General features: G+C 31.2%; 2 protein-coding genes across 2 annotated transcripts; both read left to right on the top strand.

The window, feature by feature from the left end:
- Nucleotides 1–10,623: 10,623 nt before the first annotated feature.
- LOC114191903 (GDP-mannose 3,5-epimerase 2) lies at nucleotides 10,624–13,963 on the top strand. The gene is made up of 7 exons (XM_028081353.2): nucleotides 10,624–10,839; nucleotides 11,478–11,888; nucleotides 12,005–12,098; nucleotides 12,194–12,323; nucleotides 12,462–12,594; nucleotides 13,146–13,353; nucleotides 13,562–13,963. Exons 2-7 carry the CDS (start codon nucleotides 11,479–11,481, stop codon nucleotides 13,715–13,717), a joined length of 1,131 nt encoding a protein of 376 aa, XP_027937154.1. The 5' UTR covers nucleotides 10,624–10,839; nucleotide 11,478; the 3' UTR covers nucleotides 13,718–13,963.
- A 3,183-nt stretch (nucleotides 13,964–17,146) lies between these two features.
- Nucleotides 17,147–18,240, top strand: LOC114192467 (calmodulin-like). Its single transcript, XM_028082199.2, has 4 exons — nucleotides 17,147–17,378; nucleotides 17,543–17,703; nucleotides 17,818–17,898; nucleotides 17,976–18,240. The coding sequence occupies exons 1-4, from the start codon at nucleotides 17,303–17,305 to the stop codon at nucleotides 18,105–18,107; spliced, it is 450 nt and encodes a 149-aa protein (XP_027938000.1). The 5' UTR covers nucleotides 17,147–17,302; the 3' UTR covers nucleotides 18,108–18,240.
- The last annotated feature ends 789 nt before the right edge of the window (nucleotides 18,241–19,029 follow it).

The following is a 19,029-nucleotide window of genomic DNA, read 5'->3' as shown; positions in this document are numbered from 1 at the left end:
TTCATGGTGGAGTATGGTCAATTCTTCGTACAATTTCTTGAACTGTAAAAAGCTGTCGTTCTCGCATCACATGAGAACTTTACAAAGATGATCCAATCCCTTTTCTTTTATGGAATCGAGAAAACCTTTTCCATTTTACCAAAAATAACATATTCTTTTCATCTTTTAGAAAAAATAAGATAAAAATATGAAAATGTCCACGAAAACATTGCATCATTAATCATTTCAATAAAATAAACTAAATATTTTTTGTATTTTTTTTTTCTTATCCGTGGTCTACTTGGTGGTTCCTCCTTTGCGATTTTCAACAAGAATATCCGTTTATTTAAATTTAATGTTATTTTAGAAAAATTAGATTAGTGAAATCTTTAATTGACTAGTAAGTTGTGAACAATATCGAATAATAAATTCAACAGTGATGAACAACAAGCATTTCAATGATGTTTCTGGTCCTAAACTCAGTCAAAACAATTAGATAATAAAGTGAGCATAGCTTAAAGTATTTATATTAAACTTTATGTTAAATAATTTCGGAGGTGTATATTTTTTTAACCAAATATAAAGTAGTTCCCTCATTTTTATTTGACTAAATTATATCTTTATTTTGAAAAATTTGTTATAATCAAATTATTTTTATTAGTAATATCCGTTAACTATTGTCACGTGTTAATACGTAATTTTTTTTATTTAATTTTTAAAAGATAAAAATTAAAATTGTCACATGTCAATTTAACATTGTATCACGTGACAAAGACAATGTGATACCACAATGCCATGTATCATTATTAAATGTGAAAAATCTTAATGAAGTTTCTATATTTATTATTTTATCTCAATTTTGTTTGAATTATTTTAAAACGGAATCAATTTCATCCTTATATCAAATTTAATTTTTATATAAATTTTACAATGGTTTTTTTTATTATAATTGATATTTAATTTTGTTAAAAATATCAGTTATAATAAAAAAATCATTGTAAAATTTATATAAAAATTAAATTTGACATAGGGATGAAATTTGTATCACACCTAGCCGGCCTCGCTAACATGCCAATACTTATCATCTTTCACCGCCATATATATATATATATATATATATATATATATATATATATATATATATATATATATATATATATATATATATATATATATATATATATATCGACAAAGGCTGGAGGACTGGTGTACCACACCTAGCCGGTCTTACCAAATAATAATAATAAACAATCACCATATATATGCTGAGCAAATAAAATAACTGGCCTAAACCGATAGAAGAATAATAGCGACCTAAGCCGCTAAAAGAGTAGCCAGTCTTGACTGCCTACTCTGGAAAACTTAACAAAATCAAAGCATTTCTATAAGACTCACAAGGCCCACAAACAATCAAACTAAAGGACTTGGGCTAGGGCTCAGGCCCACCTACAGCCCAAACAGAGGCCCTGCCCATGACGTTGTCAGACATAATTAATAATCTATAAAATATGTATGGACCCCACGAATTAAAGGTATGCATTCATTACTTCCCTAATCACCAAATTTGACTTTCTTAGGAATTTTGCTTACTTGAGCTTCGGAGTCTCTTCTGCAGGTAATCCCTCGGGTCCAAACCGATTACACCGAGATATCCATAAGCGACATGTATCAACCGGGAGGAAGCCTATTGAGAAGATGGCGGACCAGAGTAAGGTAATACTTGTGTCTAACATATCTTATTTGTTTTCTGCAGGAACAAAATTGATTTAATTTTAAAAATTTGGGATCAAATTGAGACAAAAATAACAAATAGATGGACTACATTCAGACTTTTCACATCCAATGACATGTGACACTGTCATTGGCACATCACACCGTGCCACGTGGTACAATGTTAGATTGCTACATGCCAATTTTTTTATATATTTTTTTTTTAAAATTATAAAAAAAAAATAATGTGTTGACACGTGACACATAATTAACACAATTAGTGTATTATTAACATAAAGAACCTAATTGCAACCAATTTTTCAAAATAGAGATCCAATTGAGTCAAATATAAAGAAAAAAACTTACTTGAAATTTCGTTATGAGGATGGAGATGTTGGAATGATTTAACCTAAACTTTATCTTTGGATTAATTATACATTTACATAAGTTTTATGATTTTATCATAACATAATAAATAAAAAATAACAACTAATTATTATAACTTATCCCGAAGTGGCTATTAATCAATATATTGATAACAATAAATGTAGAAAATATTCAAACTTCAAGTATACGAACTCATCCAACCTCAAACCATCGCTTTCTTGAAGCAATTGAAGTTTTCTGAATTTAAGAATCTGTCTGCAAGGAAGATATTTGATATGAATGCTACGTACACTTGAATTACATGTTGTGGAGGTTGAAAGGAAATATTAAGTATGGAAAAAGGCCTCACACAAAATACCATTTATTGTTTTTTCTTATATTGGAGAAGAAGAAGAAGGAAGCATGAATATTTAGGGATTAACAAGTGGAGTGCTCACACCCACTTGCAGTGACAGATACATTTGAATTAGGACATCATAAATCATAACTACAATGCAATTTGGACTTCATAACTGTGAAGTGGTGTGTTACAATAAGAATAAGATAATCAAAACTCAACTAGAAGCAACTCTTCAAAGAACGAACAAAAACTTTAGAGGGCTCCACACTTAACTTTCTCGATCAACTTAGACCTCCCTTTTCATCTTTATTTTGTCTTTAATGTCTAAGTTTTATTGAGAAAAATAAAAAAGTTAATCAAGATTTATGAATTTATTGTTTAAAAATTTAAAGTCAAAAATGGTATCAATTTTGTATACATAAATGAAATTTGTATCTTATCGGTATCTTTCAACCCACCACTCATTTCACATAGTAAATTTTAATTAGAATTAAATTGTAAAAACAAGATCACGCTAGTGCAACATTCAATGATTGACTGAATCTTAAATTGCACTTGATTAGTGTTATGAATGGGACGTGGTGCTTTATTTTGACCTGGGTCAGGTCATCACTTGCTAGTGGTGTTTGCTGTTTGGTTTATTACTTTGATTATTATTTTAATAATAATAATAAAAATAATATTAATCGTAATATATATAGATAATGTTGATGATGACCACGAAAAGCAAATTAAGTAGTCCCATTCATGTCTCCAGAGGCAAAGAGAGATTGGCGATGCCTTGTCAATTTGATAAGTCATAAACCTTTGCGAGGACAAGTAGACCACAAATATCTCAACTCGAAGCTCTTTTTGGAGCATTCTTAACTTCTAAATAACACATGTCCGAGACAAATAAGAATATTTAAATTATTAATTTTTAATTGCCTAATAAAGAAACTTTAAAATTTATAATTATCATTACACTCTTCTAGATATTTTTTCATCTTCAACACAATTTTATCATTGTAGAAGTTTCAACACGTTTTGATGTAAAGTTCACAGGAAAAGCAGTTATTCATAAAATACAGTTTTTTATTTTAAATTTATCACCAAAATCAATTTACGTTTCTACTCCAACAAATTATGTGGTCACATTTACATAATTCATTCTCATACTTATTTTTATCATAACAAACCGATTTGTGATCATCATCTCTTTAAACATTATTTTCAAGATTGCATTACGACACTATCATACCTTTTCTTCACTATTTACGACTATAGTAGTTTAAAAAGTAGTTTATAATCAAATATTTTAAAAAAATTCAATTATAAGATATTATTTGTAAAAATAATATACATTTGTATTAATTATAAAATTAGTTTCAATTTAGTTTCTTTATTTAAATTATTTCTATTATTGTGAAAAAAATAAATTTTATTAAAAATATATAAATATATAATTTAAATATATTTTATACAAAAAGTAATAAAATATTATTATTTAATTTTACAAAATAAAATATGAATACTATTTTTTATTATATTTTAATTAACTTAAAATTATACCATAACTTTTTTTTTAAATAGCGCACGGGTAAAGTGCTAGTTTTCGAACAAAAACATGAGTGAAATGTTGAGGTTTTAAATTGTTAATTGAGGTGCCAGTAGCTGGGCCCAAATAGAAAATGCCGACAATGCCCAAAAGGAAAGTGAAGCCGGTGGAAGAAGTAAGATGTCACCCCGAAATATAAGGTGTTCAGATATAATCAAGGAAATTTAAAGTTAAAAAAAAAATCTTCATGTATTTTTTTTTTAAATAAATAGAAATAAAGGAACTTTGTGCATTTATATTTTAAAAAGTTAACTTATATAAATCACGAAAAAAATATAAAATAAGACAAGGTTCATGGAAATCAAATACGAGTTCATATGTAAACTGAAACTATAAATTCAATTAAAATAATAGTGTAGGGTGTAATAATACTGACACTTTAACTTTAAACTGTAACCTTCAATTTAATAAAATAATTCTAATAAATAAAAAGTCACATTGTTTATAATATAAAAATAAAGTACCCACAAAATATATCAATCAGAATTAACTTCTCAAAGTTATCTATAATATAATGAAAAGATACCAAAGGCATAATGTAATGCCTTCAACATAGACAAAGCATGAAACAATTTAATTAGAGAGTGCTCACAGAGTAAGGAGTTGCAAAATAAAACAGTTTGACAAAAAGTGTTCAAAAAAGCATTAGCTACCACGCCCAAACAAGTAAGCAACATCAACATCATCTGAACTATCATCGGGAATCTCCACGTCTGCTCACACAATGTATTTGGTGATCAATGCAAAAGGAAAAACCAAACACATAAAGAAATGGTAAGTTAGAGATAAAAATAATTTTCATCATATATGTATACAAGCAGATTTGTAAACAGACATTTCAGTAAGCACACAAGACATGTGAAGGCAAATAATGCAAGACCCTCAAACTCAAATATCCGGATACATATAAAGAAATGGGATTCACTAGATGTTTATACTTGTGGTGACCTCTACTGCTCTGCATAGTCATTGTCAATGAGTTTCACCCTATCATGCACAAGGTTAGTCCACGATCATCTAAGGTCATTATCCTGCCAAAGACTATGACCTTCTGCTACTCTCATCACTTGAATCAATCTGCTCTAAGTGAGACTGACCGATTCTTTATAGTTTCAGGATGCAACCATGTTTGAATCCTTATCTGATTATATACACTACAACACCACCATGAGACCTCCCAAAAAACTCATGAAATTACGTCTAACTCATGTCACGTCACATCATTTTCTCACGCCAATTTCACATGCTATCTCAAAGCATCATAACCTCATGCCAATGCACAACCAACCAACCAATTCATGATTTATTTCACACCAACCACATCAATTTCTGTTTATAAAATCCCATAAGACACTCATAGTCATACACTTCATGCATTTTGAAGATATACCGTCAACCACATATTAAACAGAGGAATTAAAAACAAGTATGCACCATTCTCACTTAAGTTAGGCCTTTGAGCGAGAACTTCAACAGTGACACAATGAACTTTTTGCGAGTTCTCGCCTATGAAGGACCTTCTTGCCTGAGTGATATTGCTTTCCGCTAAAAAATGAAGTTTCTCGCCTGAGCGATAACTCGAGCAAAGGCAGAGGTGGGTTTTTGCTACTCTAGTTTACGTGAAAGCTACTTGCTTGGGCGAGAATAGCATGTCCTTCACCTGTTTACGCATGCAAGGCAAAAAAACAATACAAAGCAACATCCAGTTCATTCTCATACAAGTACACACGTCAATCAGGCATTTTAATTAGGGATGGCAATTAGGGCCCGGCCCGCTGGCCCGTAGAAAAAACGCAGGGCGGGCCAGGATAGTGAGCCCGCAGGCCCGCGGCCCGCAAGCCCGCATAAAATTAAAAAAAAAAAAAACTTGCACTTGTGTATATTAATTACTTCTTTTATGGACTCTTGCATTATCATTTCAAATTCTTGTATAACTTGAAAAGACAAGTATTATGTAATTTTTAATGTGCTAAAATTTAAAGAATACATTGTGTATGTCATAGTATGAATATGATAAAAATGTTGAATTATCAATTTATCATCTAATTCCCCAAAGTCTTTTCTTAATTTTGTGAACTTCTTAAAGTTTTCCAATTTTTAAACATTGAAAGTTTTATCATAAAAATTTAAAAAAATTAAAAAAATTAAAAAAAAAACAGGCCGGCCCGCGGGCCCGCAGGTCAAGGAGTATGCAGGGTGGGCCAGTGTTTTCAGCCCGCATAAAGTATGCGGGGCGGGGCGGGCCAGCCCGCGTTGTGCGGGCCTTATGCGGGCCGGGCTTAAACGGGCTGAGTAGGCCCCCATTGCCACCCCTAATTTTAATCATGAAACAGAAGCAAATACAAGCCATATACTTAACGTGAAAATCCTAACTTTCCTTACCTTGATAGATGCTAGCCAAACAAAACAGGCAGCCAAAGAAGAGCATCACAATATGATTTCAGCTTACGAAGGTGGCACAACAGAAGAAGGGAGGCAAAATGAGACTCTAGCAAAATTACAGTGGAACCAAAACTCCAACACGGAAAAGAAACTTAAAGGGATTGAGGTTTGAGTCCTACTTACGCAAAGGAAGATGGTTTGGTTGACTCTCGGGAGGATCTTGTTGTGTCCTAGTAGAACTTTTTGTTTTCAGACAGGAGGATAGGAAAGTGAGTTGCTCCCAAGTGAGGGAACATAATGGGAGTAAGGGAACAACTAAAAGGGGTCCTACTTCGATTTTTTTTGAATTCACAAATAAGTGGGTCAGGTTGGATTAGCTCACTAAGTGACCAACCTGTAGTGGGTTGGGCAAGGCCGAGTGACCCGTTTTGAGATATCTAAGTTAAACTTCATAATAGATCACTTATATGAGTGAGATTGGTTCTTTTTGACATCTCTTAAGCGTTTATTCTTTTGTAAGGATTGAATTGAGGGATATGGAGTGAATCAATTTTGGTGAATTTAATAGTAAAGTTTGTTTTGTTTCTTTGGTGAATTTAAGAGTGAAGTTGTGTTGTTTCTTTTAAAAAAATTGGAGGTGATGATGGTGTGAATTTGAAAATAAAATTTGTGAAAGTTTATGAGAGATTTGACTGATGTGACAAATTAAGATAAAATTTAGTAGATGAAAAAGTAATTATCTTTGATATTAAAAATAATATAAAATGATATTTAGAAAAGTATAATTATTTTATATTTTTTTACTATGAATAAATTTTTTCAAAGTAGAATAAGAAGAAAAGGAGAAAAGTGGAGGATACGTCCTGTTAGGAGAAGTAGAGTGGGTAGTTGCAGTGCAGGTTCCAAGTACCTTCCGTCTCTGTCGTGGCAAAATAATGGCTTCAACTTTACTCTTTTGTCCCATTGCTTCCATACAATCACCCCTAAGTCACGGGCAATTAAATATTCACTTTTATATTATTATTATCATCGTCAGTTAGATAAGTAGTCGCTTTTCTCCCATTTCCACTTCTCTCTTACTAAACCAAACAACAAAATATATATTTTCATCAATTACACGCATGGGGTATTCAAAATCAAATAGGTAGAATAAAATAATATATAACTAGTCCAAAATTGATAATGGATTAAAATGAAAAACAGTTTAACTGGTTCCATTTTTTTCTTCTAAAATTAAGTGGTTCAAATTGGTTGGTTCAAATTAAACTAAAATAATATAGAACTAAAATCATATTTAATCTTATTTAAAAAAAGTTATATCAAAAGTAAATAATAACTCAGAAGTAATTAAATAAGTAACCATGACTATTTTTCAAAATAGATGTAAAGATGAAAATAGTAGCATGAGTTTTGCTGATTTTAACCATCAAATCAGGGTTCACAACACACAAGTTATTCAAATTCATCCTTGTAAAATTGTCAAAATTTCAATTATATATGTGAATATCTCCGAGTACGATTTTGTTTTCCTATCCCTAGCAATAATTTATTGAATAATATAAATATTTGTGACTCACCTGTTATTCAAATAATATTACTCATATATTTTTGTACTTTCAATAACTTATAAATAAGACAAAATATATGTTGAGAAAAGTTTATTGTTTGAAAGTGCATGCCGATTAAACTCATGTCTTTTTATTTTTAAACAAAAATATTAAATACATTGACAATACCTTTAACAATGTAAATATATTTGTCATTTAAATACAATTTCAAAATAATAATGAGGTTTCAATAACTACCAATAAGGTCATTAAAAATATTATTTATGATTGATTACTAACGAGTTTTATCTATGTAAAAATAGTGAAAGGCATTTAAATGTTTTAGTTATAAACGAATTACAATAGTTAATCAATGATAAATTATTTTTCTCTTGTAAACCGCAATATACAAATAAAAACCCAAAGCTCACCATTTCTATCAATTAGAGATTTTAATATTGGATTAAATATATTTTTGACCTTTTAATTTTTAGTGAAAATTGGAATTAGTCTATTTTTTAAATTATGACTTAATTTAGTTCCTAAATTTTATAAATGTGTAAATTTAGTTATTTTAACTATCAAAATTTTGTTAAGTTTATTTGACGTTTGTTTTTCATCTAATATTAAAGCATAAATGTGTTAAATGGTGTAACCAACCCAAATATTATCATGAAACACGTTTGAAATGTCACAAAATTTGGTTAAAATGACTAATTTGCTATTGTAAACCACAATATACAATTTAAAATCCAAATATCTCCATTTCTATCAATTAGACATTTTAATATTGAGTTAAATATGTTTTTGTCCTTTAACTTTTGAGTGAAAATTTAAATTAGTCTATCTTTGAAATTTTGACCTAATTTAGTCCATCGACTCTAGAAATACACAAATTTAGTCCTATTAACTACAATTTTTTTAAGTTCTATTTGACGTGCGTTTCTCAAGTAAGTAGAGATGTGTCAAACGGTATAAAGAACCCAAATTTTATTATCATGAAACACATTTGTTCAAATAAACTTCACAAGATTTAGTTAAAATGACTAAATCCATACATTTCTAAAGTTGGAAGATTAAATTACAAAAAAAAATTCTAAAGTTCCCGACTTGCAAATTCGCCCAGCGAGTAACACTAACCCAACCCATGCTCGCCCAACGAGTAGCACTCGCTCAGCCACTGGCCTAGGTATGGAAGTTCCTGACTTGAAAATTCACCCAACGAGAATTACTCGTCCAACAAGTTTGCGAATCTGAATAATTCTACAAATCAGTGTTATGCATAATTCTGCAAATCAGCTCACTTGCCTAACGAGTGTGCAACTCTGTAGAATTATACAGAAATTGATCTAACTTGTTTTATGCATCTTCAGTCAGTCCATACCACTCCAAAACCAGTGCAGAGATCATTCAATTATTAAACATCACTTTTATCTAATTATTCATACCAATTGAATGCAAAACACATTTAAACCACCATTTATTCTCAACTAACAGGAAAAACACACATCTTTATAGTTTTCAACATCACAAGCAATCTTGCATATCATATATATCAATCAATCAATCACAAATTAAACATACAATATGCATTCTTAACATGTTTATGAATTAAGACAGAGAAATGAGCTTCCCTTATCTAGTATATTGCTTAAACAACTCTATAAACGTCAAACGTTTCTAATTTCACAGGATGCTTTATATACACATAAAAACATCACAAGAACGATCAGGACATACCATTATGACCACTGATCAACAAAGACTCATACTGATAAATAAAACGACGCATGCAAGCGGAATAGGGCTTACATGTAATAGAAAACAGAAAAGACAAAAGAAAAGAGTGTAAACTTAACTTACGCGAACTGGAGAAACTGATTGGTTCAGATTGAAGAGCTCATCGAGAAGATCAATCCTACGGTTTCGGCTCTTCAATCAGACGACCAGAAAAACAAAATACTCTGTTAGATAGAAGTCAAAGAGTTCTAAAAAAATAGTTTATAAAGATGGTGTGTTTTAAAATAATAAAACTTGTTTATAACAATTTTATTTATATTAAAAATTTTTAACATTAAAATAATCTAATCTTACTATTTTTAAACAAATATCACTTCTAAAATATACCATTCTTTAGAATTTTACACGTAATTTCCAAATTAAAATTATAGTCTAATTAAGGTCGATTATCTTTATACACTCATTAACAATTTTATTCGTTATAGGTAAAATGTGTGATGCAATGGGATGGATTAAATATTAGAAAATGTCTCACAGTTTGATTATATATATAAATTAATTGATGCAAAATATACAAAGTAATATTAGAAAATAGTTAATTTAATAGGACCGAAGAGTGAAAATGTGATGAGAATCTGCAACAGAAAAAACGAAGGAGTATAAAGAACTTCCTTAATTTTACTTAGTGGCCGTACGGTGGAATCAGTTAAAGCGGTGGATTTTGAAGTATCTACTGCATCTATTCATCTTAAAACACTTTCCTCAGTTCAGAGATAGGCAACGTGTTGAATGCGTCTGGTGTACCACGTTCCTTTTCTCGCGACAGCTTCGGTGAACGATTCCCAGCACTAAATAATTTAGAACAGAGCTTAATTTGCTAGGTTTTATTAAAGCACAAAAAAACAATAAAAGCACAGTACAATTGTTTGTGGGTGGAGGAAGGAAAATTGAAACATTGTTTGTGTCTGTGTGTGGTTTGGTGGGTCAGTCCTGCTACCTAGCCAATTATTGTGAGGAAAGCAAATAACACAACTAATGAGTGTCTTTCCCTTCTCATCCTATATATAGCATTCTTCCACTCTCAAACCATTTCCTATCTCATTCTCTCCATAAACTTTTCTCAATCCCTTCAAGCTCTCTCTTTTCCCTCTACACAGGTTTGTTCCTCAATTCCCTCATCCTTTTTTTTTTTTTTTGTATCTTTCAAAATTTACCATCCACGCTTAGGGTTTAAACTTTCAATTCTAATGGGTTTCTCGTATGATGCCTTTGCCGTGTCTTCTCTATGGACCAGTTCTGTCATTCTCTTCGTATCATTCCTTTTTGTTTTACCTATATTATTCTTTGCCTCAATTTGATACTCTTCACCTGAAGACCAAATATATATTGTAATTTAATTTTTCCCCTTTTCTTTTGGGAAAGCTGGGTAGCAGATATTTTTTAAACCTAAATACTCCTTTTTTTTTTTTCTTAAGTTTTATCTTTTAGTAGTGCCAACTATAATGAGTTAAGTGTTTTCATTATGCTTCTATTAATTAATCGCATTCTAGTACCCTTCATGTGCTAGCATGTGTTGTATGTCGTTCTTTTCCCCCGACTCTCCGCTGTGTTTTTCAGCCTGGTTTGTTATTCCTTAAAAAGAGGAAATTTCGTCAATTGCACTTTTCTTCTTCCTTGGTTCTCACATTACCCATGCTTCACATGAACTGTTTTTGTTTATAGAGTGCTTGTTGATGTTTTGGACTTAATTCTTCTAACCATTTCATCTTACCCTCCAAATCCATGTTGTGTGCAGAATGGGAAGTGCTGGAAAAACTGACTATGGTGAGTACACTTATGAGAGTCTTGAGAGAGAGCCTTACTGGCCAGCAGAGAAGCTTAAGATTTCCATCACTGGGGCTGGGGGTTTTATTGCATCACACATAGCTCGGCGCCTCAAGACGGAGGGGCATTACATTATTGCTTCTGACTGGAAGAAAAATGAGCACATGACTGAGGACATGTTCTGTGATGAATTCCATCTTGTTGATCTCAGGGTCATGGATAACTGCTTGAAGGTTACTAAAGGGGTTGATCATGTTTTCAATCTTGCTGCAGACATGGGTGGGATGGGGTTTATTCAGTCTAATCACTCTGTCATTATGTACAACAACACGATGATTAGCTTCAACATGATTGAGGCTGCCAGGATTAACGGCATTAAGAGGTCAGTCATCATGCTTATCATTTCAGTTATACGTTTTCGGACCAAACATTTATGATGTGGTGTTTGTTTTAATTATATGACGATGTGCTTTACGCGATTCAAAAAATATTTTCCAGGTTTTTTTATGCCTCTAGTGCTTGTATCTACCCAGAGTTTAAACAGTTGGAAACCAATGTGAGCTTGAAGGAGTCTGATGCATGGCCAGCTGAGGTTTGTTGATGATTTTGCTGTTGTTCAATTTATGTTGGTTCTTGATTTTCACATTGGGATTGGGAGTAATGTGTTTAATTTTATGACTGTTTTAGCCACAAGATGCATATGGGCTGGAGAAGCTTGCAACTGAGGAGTTATGCAAGCACTATAACAAGGATTTTGGAATTGAGTGCCGTATTGGGAGGTTCCATAACATCTATGGCCCTTTTGGAACTTGGAAAGGCATGTTTTTTCTCTGAATTTAAAGCTTTTATAGTTTTTGTCTCTACCGAATGGGTAATTTGGTAGAAAGTTTTTATATTTTGGTATCCTTTTGGATTTACTAAGTTTGTGTTGTGTTCTTTTCCTGTCATATAATAGGTGGAAGGGAGAAGGCTCCTGCTGCTTTTTGTCGGAAGGTAATCACTTCCACTGATAGATTTGAGATGTGGGGAGATGGACTGCAAACACGATCATTTACCTTCATTGATGAGTGTGTTGAAGGTGTGCTAAGGTATGTCTTGGCTGATTTTTTTGACTTATAGCTAAATTATCGTGTTATTTTTGTTGTTTGTATGTTTAACATTAAAATTCTGAATTTTCTGTTTTCTGAATATGAAAACAGAGTCAGTAGAGTAACTTTTTGTGAAGTTATTTTGAGCACTTGTAAATTTGTTGCTGCATGTTTTGTGCTCCGTGATGTGTGTCCACTTAGCACTATGCGAGCTTGCTAGTGCTTAATTTTTCATGTTTTGACATGAATTTGAAACGTGGATCACAGACATTGATCCAAACATACAATTAGTATTTTTCTTTGCAAAATCCATTTATTTTAAACTGGGTCTTTCTGAAAGAAAAATAATCACCAGCTCAATCAAAACTATTGGATTATATGGCCACAATATAGATTTCCGCATTTACGTGATTTAGAATTTGTCTTATTTGGTTGAATAGGGGAAAGTCAATATGGTATTCATGAGTATATAAAGAAATTATGGAGATGTTTCACCTTTTTCTTCATAATCTTTGATAAAACTTGACATTGGGGTTTATTGTTGTGTTTAGATTGACAAAATCTGACTTCCGTGAGCCGGTAAATATTGGAAGTGATGAGATGGTTAGCATGAATGAGATGGCTGAGATTATTCTTGGCTTTGAGAACAAGAATATTCCTATTCATCACATTCCCGGTCCCGAGGGTGTTCGAGGTCGTAATTCAGACAACACACTGATAAAAGAAAAGCTTGGCTGGGCTCCAACTATGAAGTTGAAGGTATTAATATCATCATTAACTCATAGGAATTTATCTTCTCATTTCCATTCCATAATTCATCGCATGTTCATGTTAAGTATGTGCAACAGTTTTAGCTTTTCTGAATGAAAACCTTTGTATTTTACAACATCCTTTCCTAGTTTTTTGATAGTTTTAAACAACCAAATGATTCTATGATACTTACAGTATCTGAATTCTGATATTGTAGGATGGGCTGAGGATCACATACTTCTGGATTAAGGAGCAGATTGAGAAGGAGAAGGGTGAAGGTATTGATATATCAGTGTATGGGTCTTCCAAAGTGGTGCAGACTCAGGCCCCAGTTCAACTAGGTTCACTTCGGGCTGCAGATGGCAAAGAATGAAGTGTTCAACACATGGCTGTAGTGATCACCTAAATGTTTCAAGTGAAGAGCTGGATTATATATATATAGGCAGGCACTAAATAGCGCAGTATCTGTTTGTTTAATTAGGGCTAAGGATTTGTTATGTCTCTGCATTTTGTTTACGTGTATTTTATGTAGTTCTCTTAAGGCACTTCCTGGTGCTTAAGGTGGTTCACTACACTAAATAATTGATTTATAAGCAAATAAAATTTTCTTCCTTGTGAACATGGTGTCTCTGAATGTTCTATGTAGGGATTTTACTGAGAGTGGAGCATTCTTTTAGCAAAAAGTTGCTAAGTTTTATTGTAGTAAACTAGCATCAGATTTGAGTGGAGCCCATTCATGAAAAAACAAAAGAAGATCCGAATGGAGCCCGTAACAATCGTTTCAATTGTCATTTGGACACAACGATAGAACAAGTCGCTGTTTGTGGTCATGTTCATGATAGACATCACAGCGTGTTTCCGCTTTACGCAATTTCACGTGTGTATTTTGAATACATGTTTGTCCAAGAAGGATAAGGGAACTATTTCTAACTTTTTCGTAACCACCCTCGTAGGAAAATGAAAAAATTATCTTTTTTTCTTTGAAATTCTACAACAAATTTACGATTATCTTTTCTCTTCCTCCATGAAGATTGAATTGAAGTGGTCCAAACAAATTGTGAACATGGCTAGTACCGGCTAATTTATGAGGCTTAACATGGTCTTGGGACTCGGAAAAAGAAAAGAGCCACAAAAGTCTAAAGCATAGGATTAGGATTACCCATTTTATTCCGACCTAAACTGTTGAACAAAATTTTATCAACTGAACAATTTCTAACAATTTTTTCTTTTCGATTTCTCACCACAAAATTTTTACTGAGAGAAATTGGCAATCATATAATCCTTTCGTCACCACTGCCTCTAAGCTACTAGAAAATTTTAATTCTCTTAGCGAATTATGCGAAAATTAGAAAGCAAAGAACTCTTCAAAATTAACAAAACTACATTGATATATATATATATATATATATATATATATATATATATATATATATATATATAAAAGATTTTTACATTGATTTTAATATAAAATCTCTTTTTCTTTATTTTCAGTTCACCGTACATATTTCTTGACTTTACAAAAGTGTTATCTTTTTGCTCTTTGTTTAAAAACTTCGGAATCCTAAGAAGGATGGAGAAATTGAAGATGGTGTAAGAAAAAGAAAAAAAGAACTTCATTCTCTTTATTTCGGTTTTACGGATAAAACTAATGGTTTTTCAATGACACACCATGTTATTATATCTACTTTAGTCACATCTAAACCCACAAGTCAAACTAAACCCCACCCTAAATCTTTCTAGGGTCTACCCTATCATTATACACTAAATAACAAAATAAACATAAAATTTAGTTTACGAATACATTAATCATGCACATACAAAAACTTAGTCCTTACAATTAATGCAATAATTTTGTAAACAATATAATAATATTATTTATTGTATTCATTAAATATAATTTATGATTAGATTTAAGAATATGAATAAATATGAATCAGGCAAAGTTTATTTTAACCTTTTGTTTTTCGTTTTCTTTTCCAACCATATAGCGATAATTGTCTTCCAAAACAAGTTCAGGGATTGTTTTTTCTAATAATTGCAAAGGTTTGAATTATATAAATTAGGGACATGGTTTAGTGGCCACGAATTCAGGAATTATTGTTTCTTCTGTTGTGTGCTTTCTTATTATTTTGAAAGAAGAAATAGAAACTAGTTAAACGTAAGAGAAATATTGTATTGTATATGGAAAATGGTCCTACTCAATTATGTGGTTTGGTAGAATAACGAGTTTAAAAAATTACAATATAACAAAGTATTTTTAAAGTAAATACATGAAAATTAAAAAAGAATATGGTGAAAATATTCCATTCTCTACCAAAGTTTGTTTAAAATGTTGCATTAACCAAAACTTGATACTCTCCATTTTCAAAAAAAGTAGACAAACCATGCACTCGGAACATGAACATGTGCATTTACCAAAAAAACAAAACACACAATCTAAACATGGCTTCAGATGAATGTGAATGATCACATCACTAACTTTATTAAGAAGTTAAGAAGCATTAAACCTTACTGAATTCTACAAAAATAGATTAAAAGTGAGATTTGCACCACTTATATAATCTCAGATTGCCTTATTAACACGAAACTTTGAATAAACTTTCAACTAAACATAGATCATAAATTAAAACCACCAACTTGTTGGCAGGCTAAAATTCACTAAATAAAATCATTCGAACAATTCTGTCCATTTTTTAAGAAATGATATTTAAATTCTATTTTACAGGTTAGAATTAAATTGATTTTTTTTATTTCAAATTATGCATCTTACAAATTTTCATTAAAACATAAAATTTATCTTAGTAGAGCAGGTTGTTTGATTTGAAACTTTATTGCAACTCCACTTTCCGTATTGCAATTTGCTTTGGTTTTGGGTTTTTCTTTAGCCTACATTGTCAATAATTGGACCTTGAGGAATCTAGTTTCCCCAGAACACGAAATTTTTTTATTATTTTCCTTTCCTGAATAGAATCAGTTGTTCTACTTTATATCTCGTTTTTAAAACTCTATGTTTCACTTTAAAGAAACAACATGCTCTATATTTCACGTAATTGTAATAGAACTGTTGAAATTTTCCATACTGTTTCCATTTATGTGCAATTTCTGTGCCTGATAAGAACAGACAGAGTGTAGAGTGTTGAGTGATGGCACCGGCACCTACACGCTAGACAGCGAGAATAGGAAGTGGGAACAACCAAAACCAAAACCATACAATTTTTCATTAACACAACCCCTTCTAAAAAAAAGTCATAAAAAACGACTTTTGGAGAGTTTCGGACAAAGACAATTCCCACACTGTGCTGATATATACAACAGTTTCAAACAGTCTTAAGGGTGATTAGGAGGTCTTTTTCTATGAGTTTTTCCGAAGAAAAAAGAGGCAAATTCTGCATAAATACTTGAATAGTTTTAATTACCTTGAAAAATATGCATTCTTCTGACAGAGTTTTCTGTCTGCTTAAAACATTTTCTTTATTTTTCAAACGTTAAGAAAATTATGTTTTAACGAAGTTTTATCAACAAATATTTTACAATACACATGACAATATCTCAATAGATGAAATAAAGATTTAATGTGATTTAGAAAAAAAAAGAAGATTTGGTGTGACTTGAAAAATAATCTGTGTCGAGAAAAAAATTCTTTAAATTAATACACGTAAGTCCTCCAAGGGGCCACTTCTGCTAACCCTATTTCCTTCTTTCGTACAATAAAATTTTATTTTCGTTTCATGAATTAGTTGGTGTGGGGCTTTTCCTATTGGGCGGTTGGTGCATGCATATCTAAAGTTCAGTTTTAAATTTTGTACTTAGGCTTATATATTTGGACGGTTGATAAATATGAATATGAATGAGGACTTTATTTTTATTTTGGTGTTCCAATACTCTATCTTTCTGTTCTTCATCTCCTTTCTCTCTCTAAATTTTGTGCTTAGGTTTGGATCTGCTGCAGTTCATCAACATGAAGGAAGTGCTGAGTGAAAATCTGATTGGCGATTTTCTAGAAGCCTTCTGTCTTTTTGACAGAGATGGAGATGGTGTGTATCCTTTCTTAACCTCTCTTTGAACTCAATTATAGTTTGGTATTTCATATATAATTCAATTACAATATTCTGCCATTGTTTCTCTTCTCTGGTGTTTGCATGTTTTGTCTCTCTTTTTTACGTCTTTTTTCTACTGAATTATAAATTGAAAAAAAAAGGGTGCATAACCATGGAAGAATTGGGTAGTGCAATTAGGGCACTGAATCAAAGTAATCCCAGGAAGGAGGAGCTGGAAATGATGGTGAATGAAGTGGATATGGATGGGAACGGAATGATAGAATTTGAGCAGTTCTTGAATGTGATGGCCAGAAAAATGAAGGTGCGTGTAGTTGAAGAACTTGAATTTTCAATTTGTTGATAAATGAGAGTAATGGTGAAAAGGAACGCTAATAATGTGGTATGCATGCATGTGTTGGATGGATGAATCGAGAAGCAAAGTGAAGCAGAAGAGGAATTGAAAGAAGCTTTCAGACTCTTTGACCAGGATCAAGATGGTTACATATCAGCCACAGAGGTTTACTTAACTCCTTAAGCATCTAAATTAATTAATTTGTTAGTAATTAATAACATATGATTAATATTTATGTGCAGTTGTTATCTGTAATGAGAAATATTGGAGAGAAGATCACAGAAAAAGAGCTGGAGGAGATGATGAGAGTGGCTGATTTGGATGGTGATGGTCGACTTAATTATGAAGAATTCGTGAGGATGATGGCTTTTTAGTTATTTGTTACTATAGAACAAATGATCAATGAATGAAACACTTTTAAACTTGTTTTTCTTCATCTTTTTATGTATTATCAATCCTTATATAATACAAAATGTTGACTATGTTCAATAATTAAAGTCGTAAGTTATTGGCATGCAACTCATTTTGTTGTCTTAGATAGTATTAAAGTTACATCTTCAAAATCATTTATAGATGAATTTTTTTATCAACGTGTTACTGTTTGAGGATATATATGGTTCAATTAAGACATGCATTTACTTATATTTTTTGTTATGTACGAATTAACTCTACAGTTAGAGTGAAAAAGAAATGTTATGGAATCATTATATTGATCAAACTGTTTTAGCAATATGTGTCCTAACGTATAAATAGCATACGTATACTACAACTCAAACTTTAATAAAAGTTATTCATTTTAATTTTAAAAAAAATCACATACGATTGTAAAAAAGTTTTAATACGCGTATTGGTCAATTACTTCACCACATTAATTTAATGTCATATACTATCATAAATACGCATAATGATATTTTTATAAATATTTTAAACTCATTTGTGTTGGACATAAGCACATAATAATGATATTTTTATAAATATTTTAAACTCATGTATCGGACATTAGGGCTTTTTCAAATCGTGTGTACAAATTTGATGCAAAAGTCGATTTTTTATTCATAGAATTTTGGCATGTTTTTTACAACTAAATTTTAATAATTTTTTTTATAATATGAGGTGTTATTATTTAAGTGATTTTTTATTCTGTATTTTTTGTTTTTTTTTTATATTTTTAAATCACTTATAAAATAACATTTTAAATTATAAAAAAAAATTGTCAAAATTTAGTAGTTAACATATTATTATACTTTCTCGTATTCTTATTCGGTTGCGGAACTATTGGGATTTTTATGATTTTGG

Source organism: Vigna unguiculata, chromosome 7, assembly GCF_037176805.1.
Source record: "Vigna unguiculata cultivar grain cowpea cultivar isolate G323 ecotype 2 chromosome 7, ASM3717680v1, whole genome shotgun sequence".
In the NCBI taxonomy this organism is placed as follows: domain Eukaryota; kingdom Viridiplantae; phylum Streptophyta; class Magnoliopsida; order Fabales; family Fabaceae; genus Vigna; species Vigna unguiculata.
The sequence above is the reverse complement of the archived record's forward strand: the minus strand, read 5'-3'. Positions and strand labels throughout refer to the sequence as shown.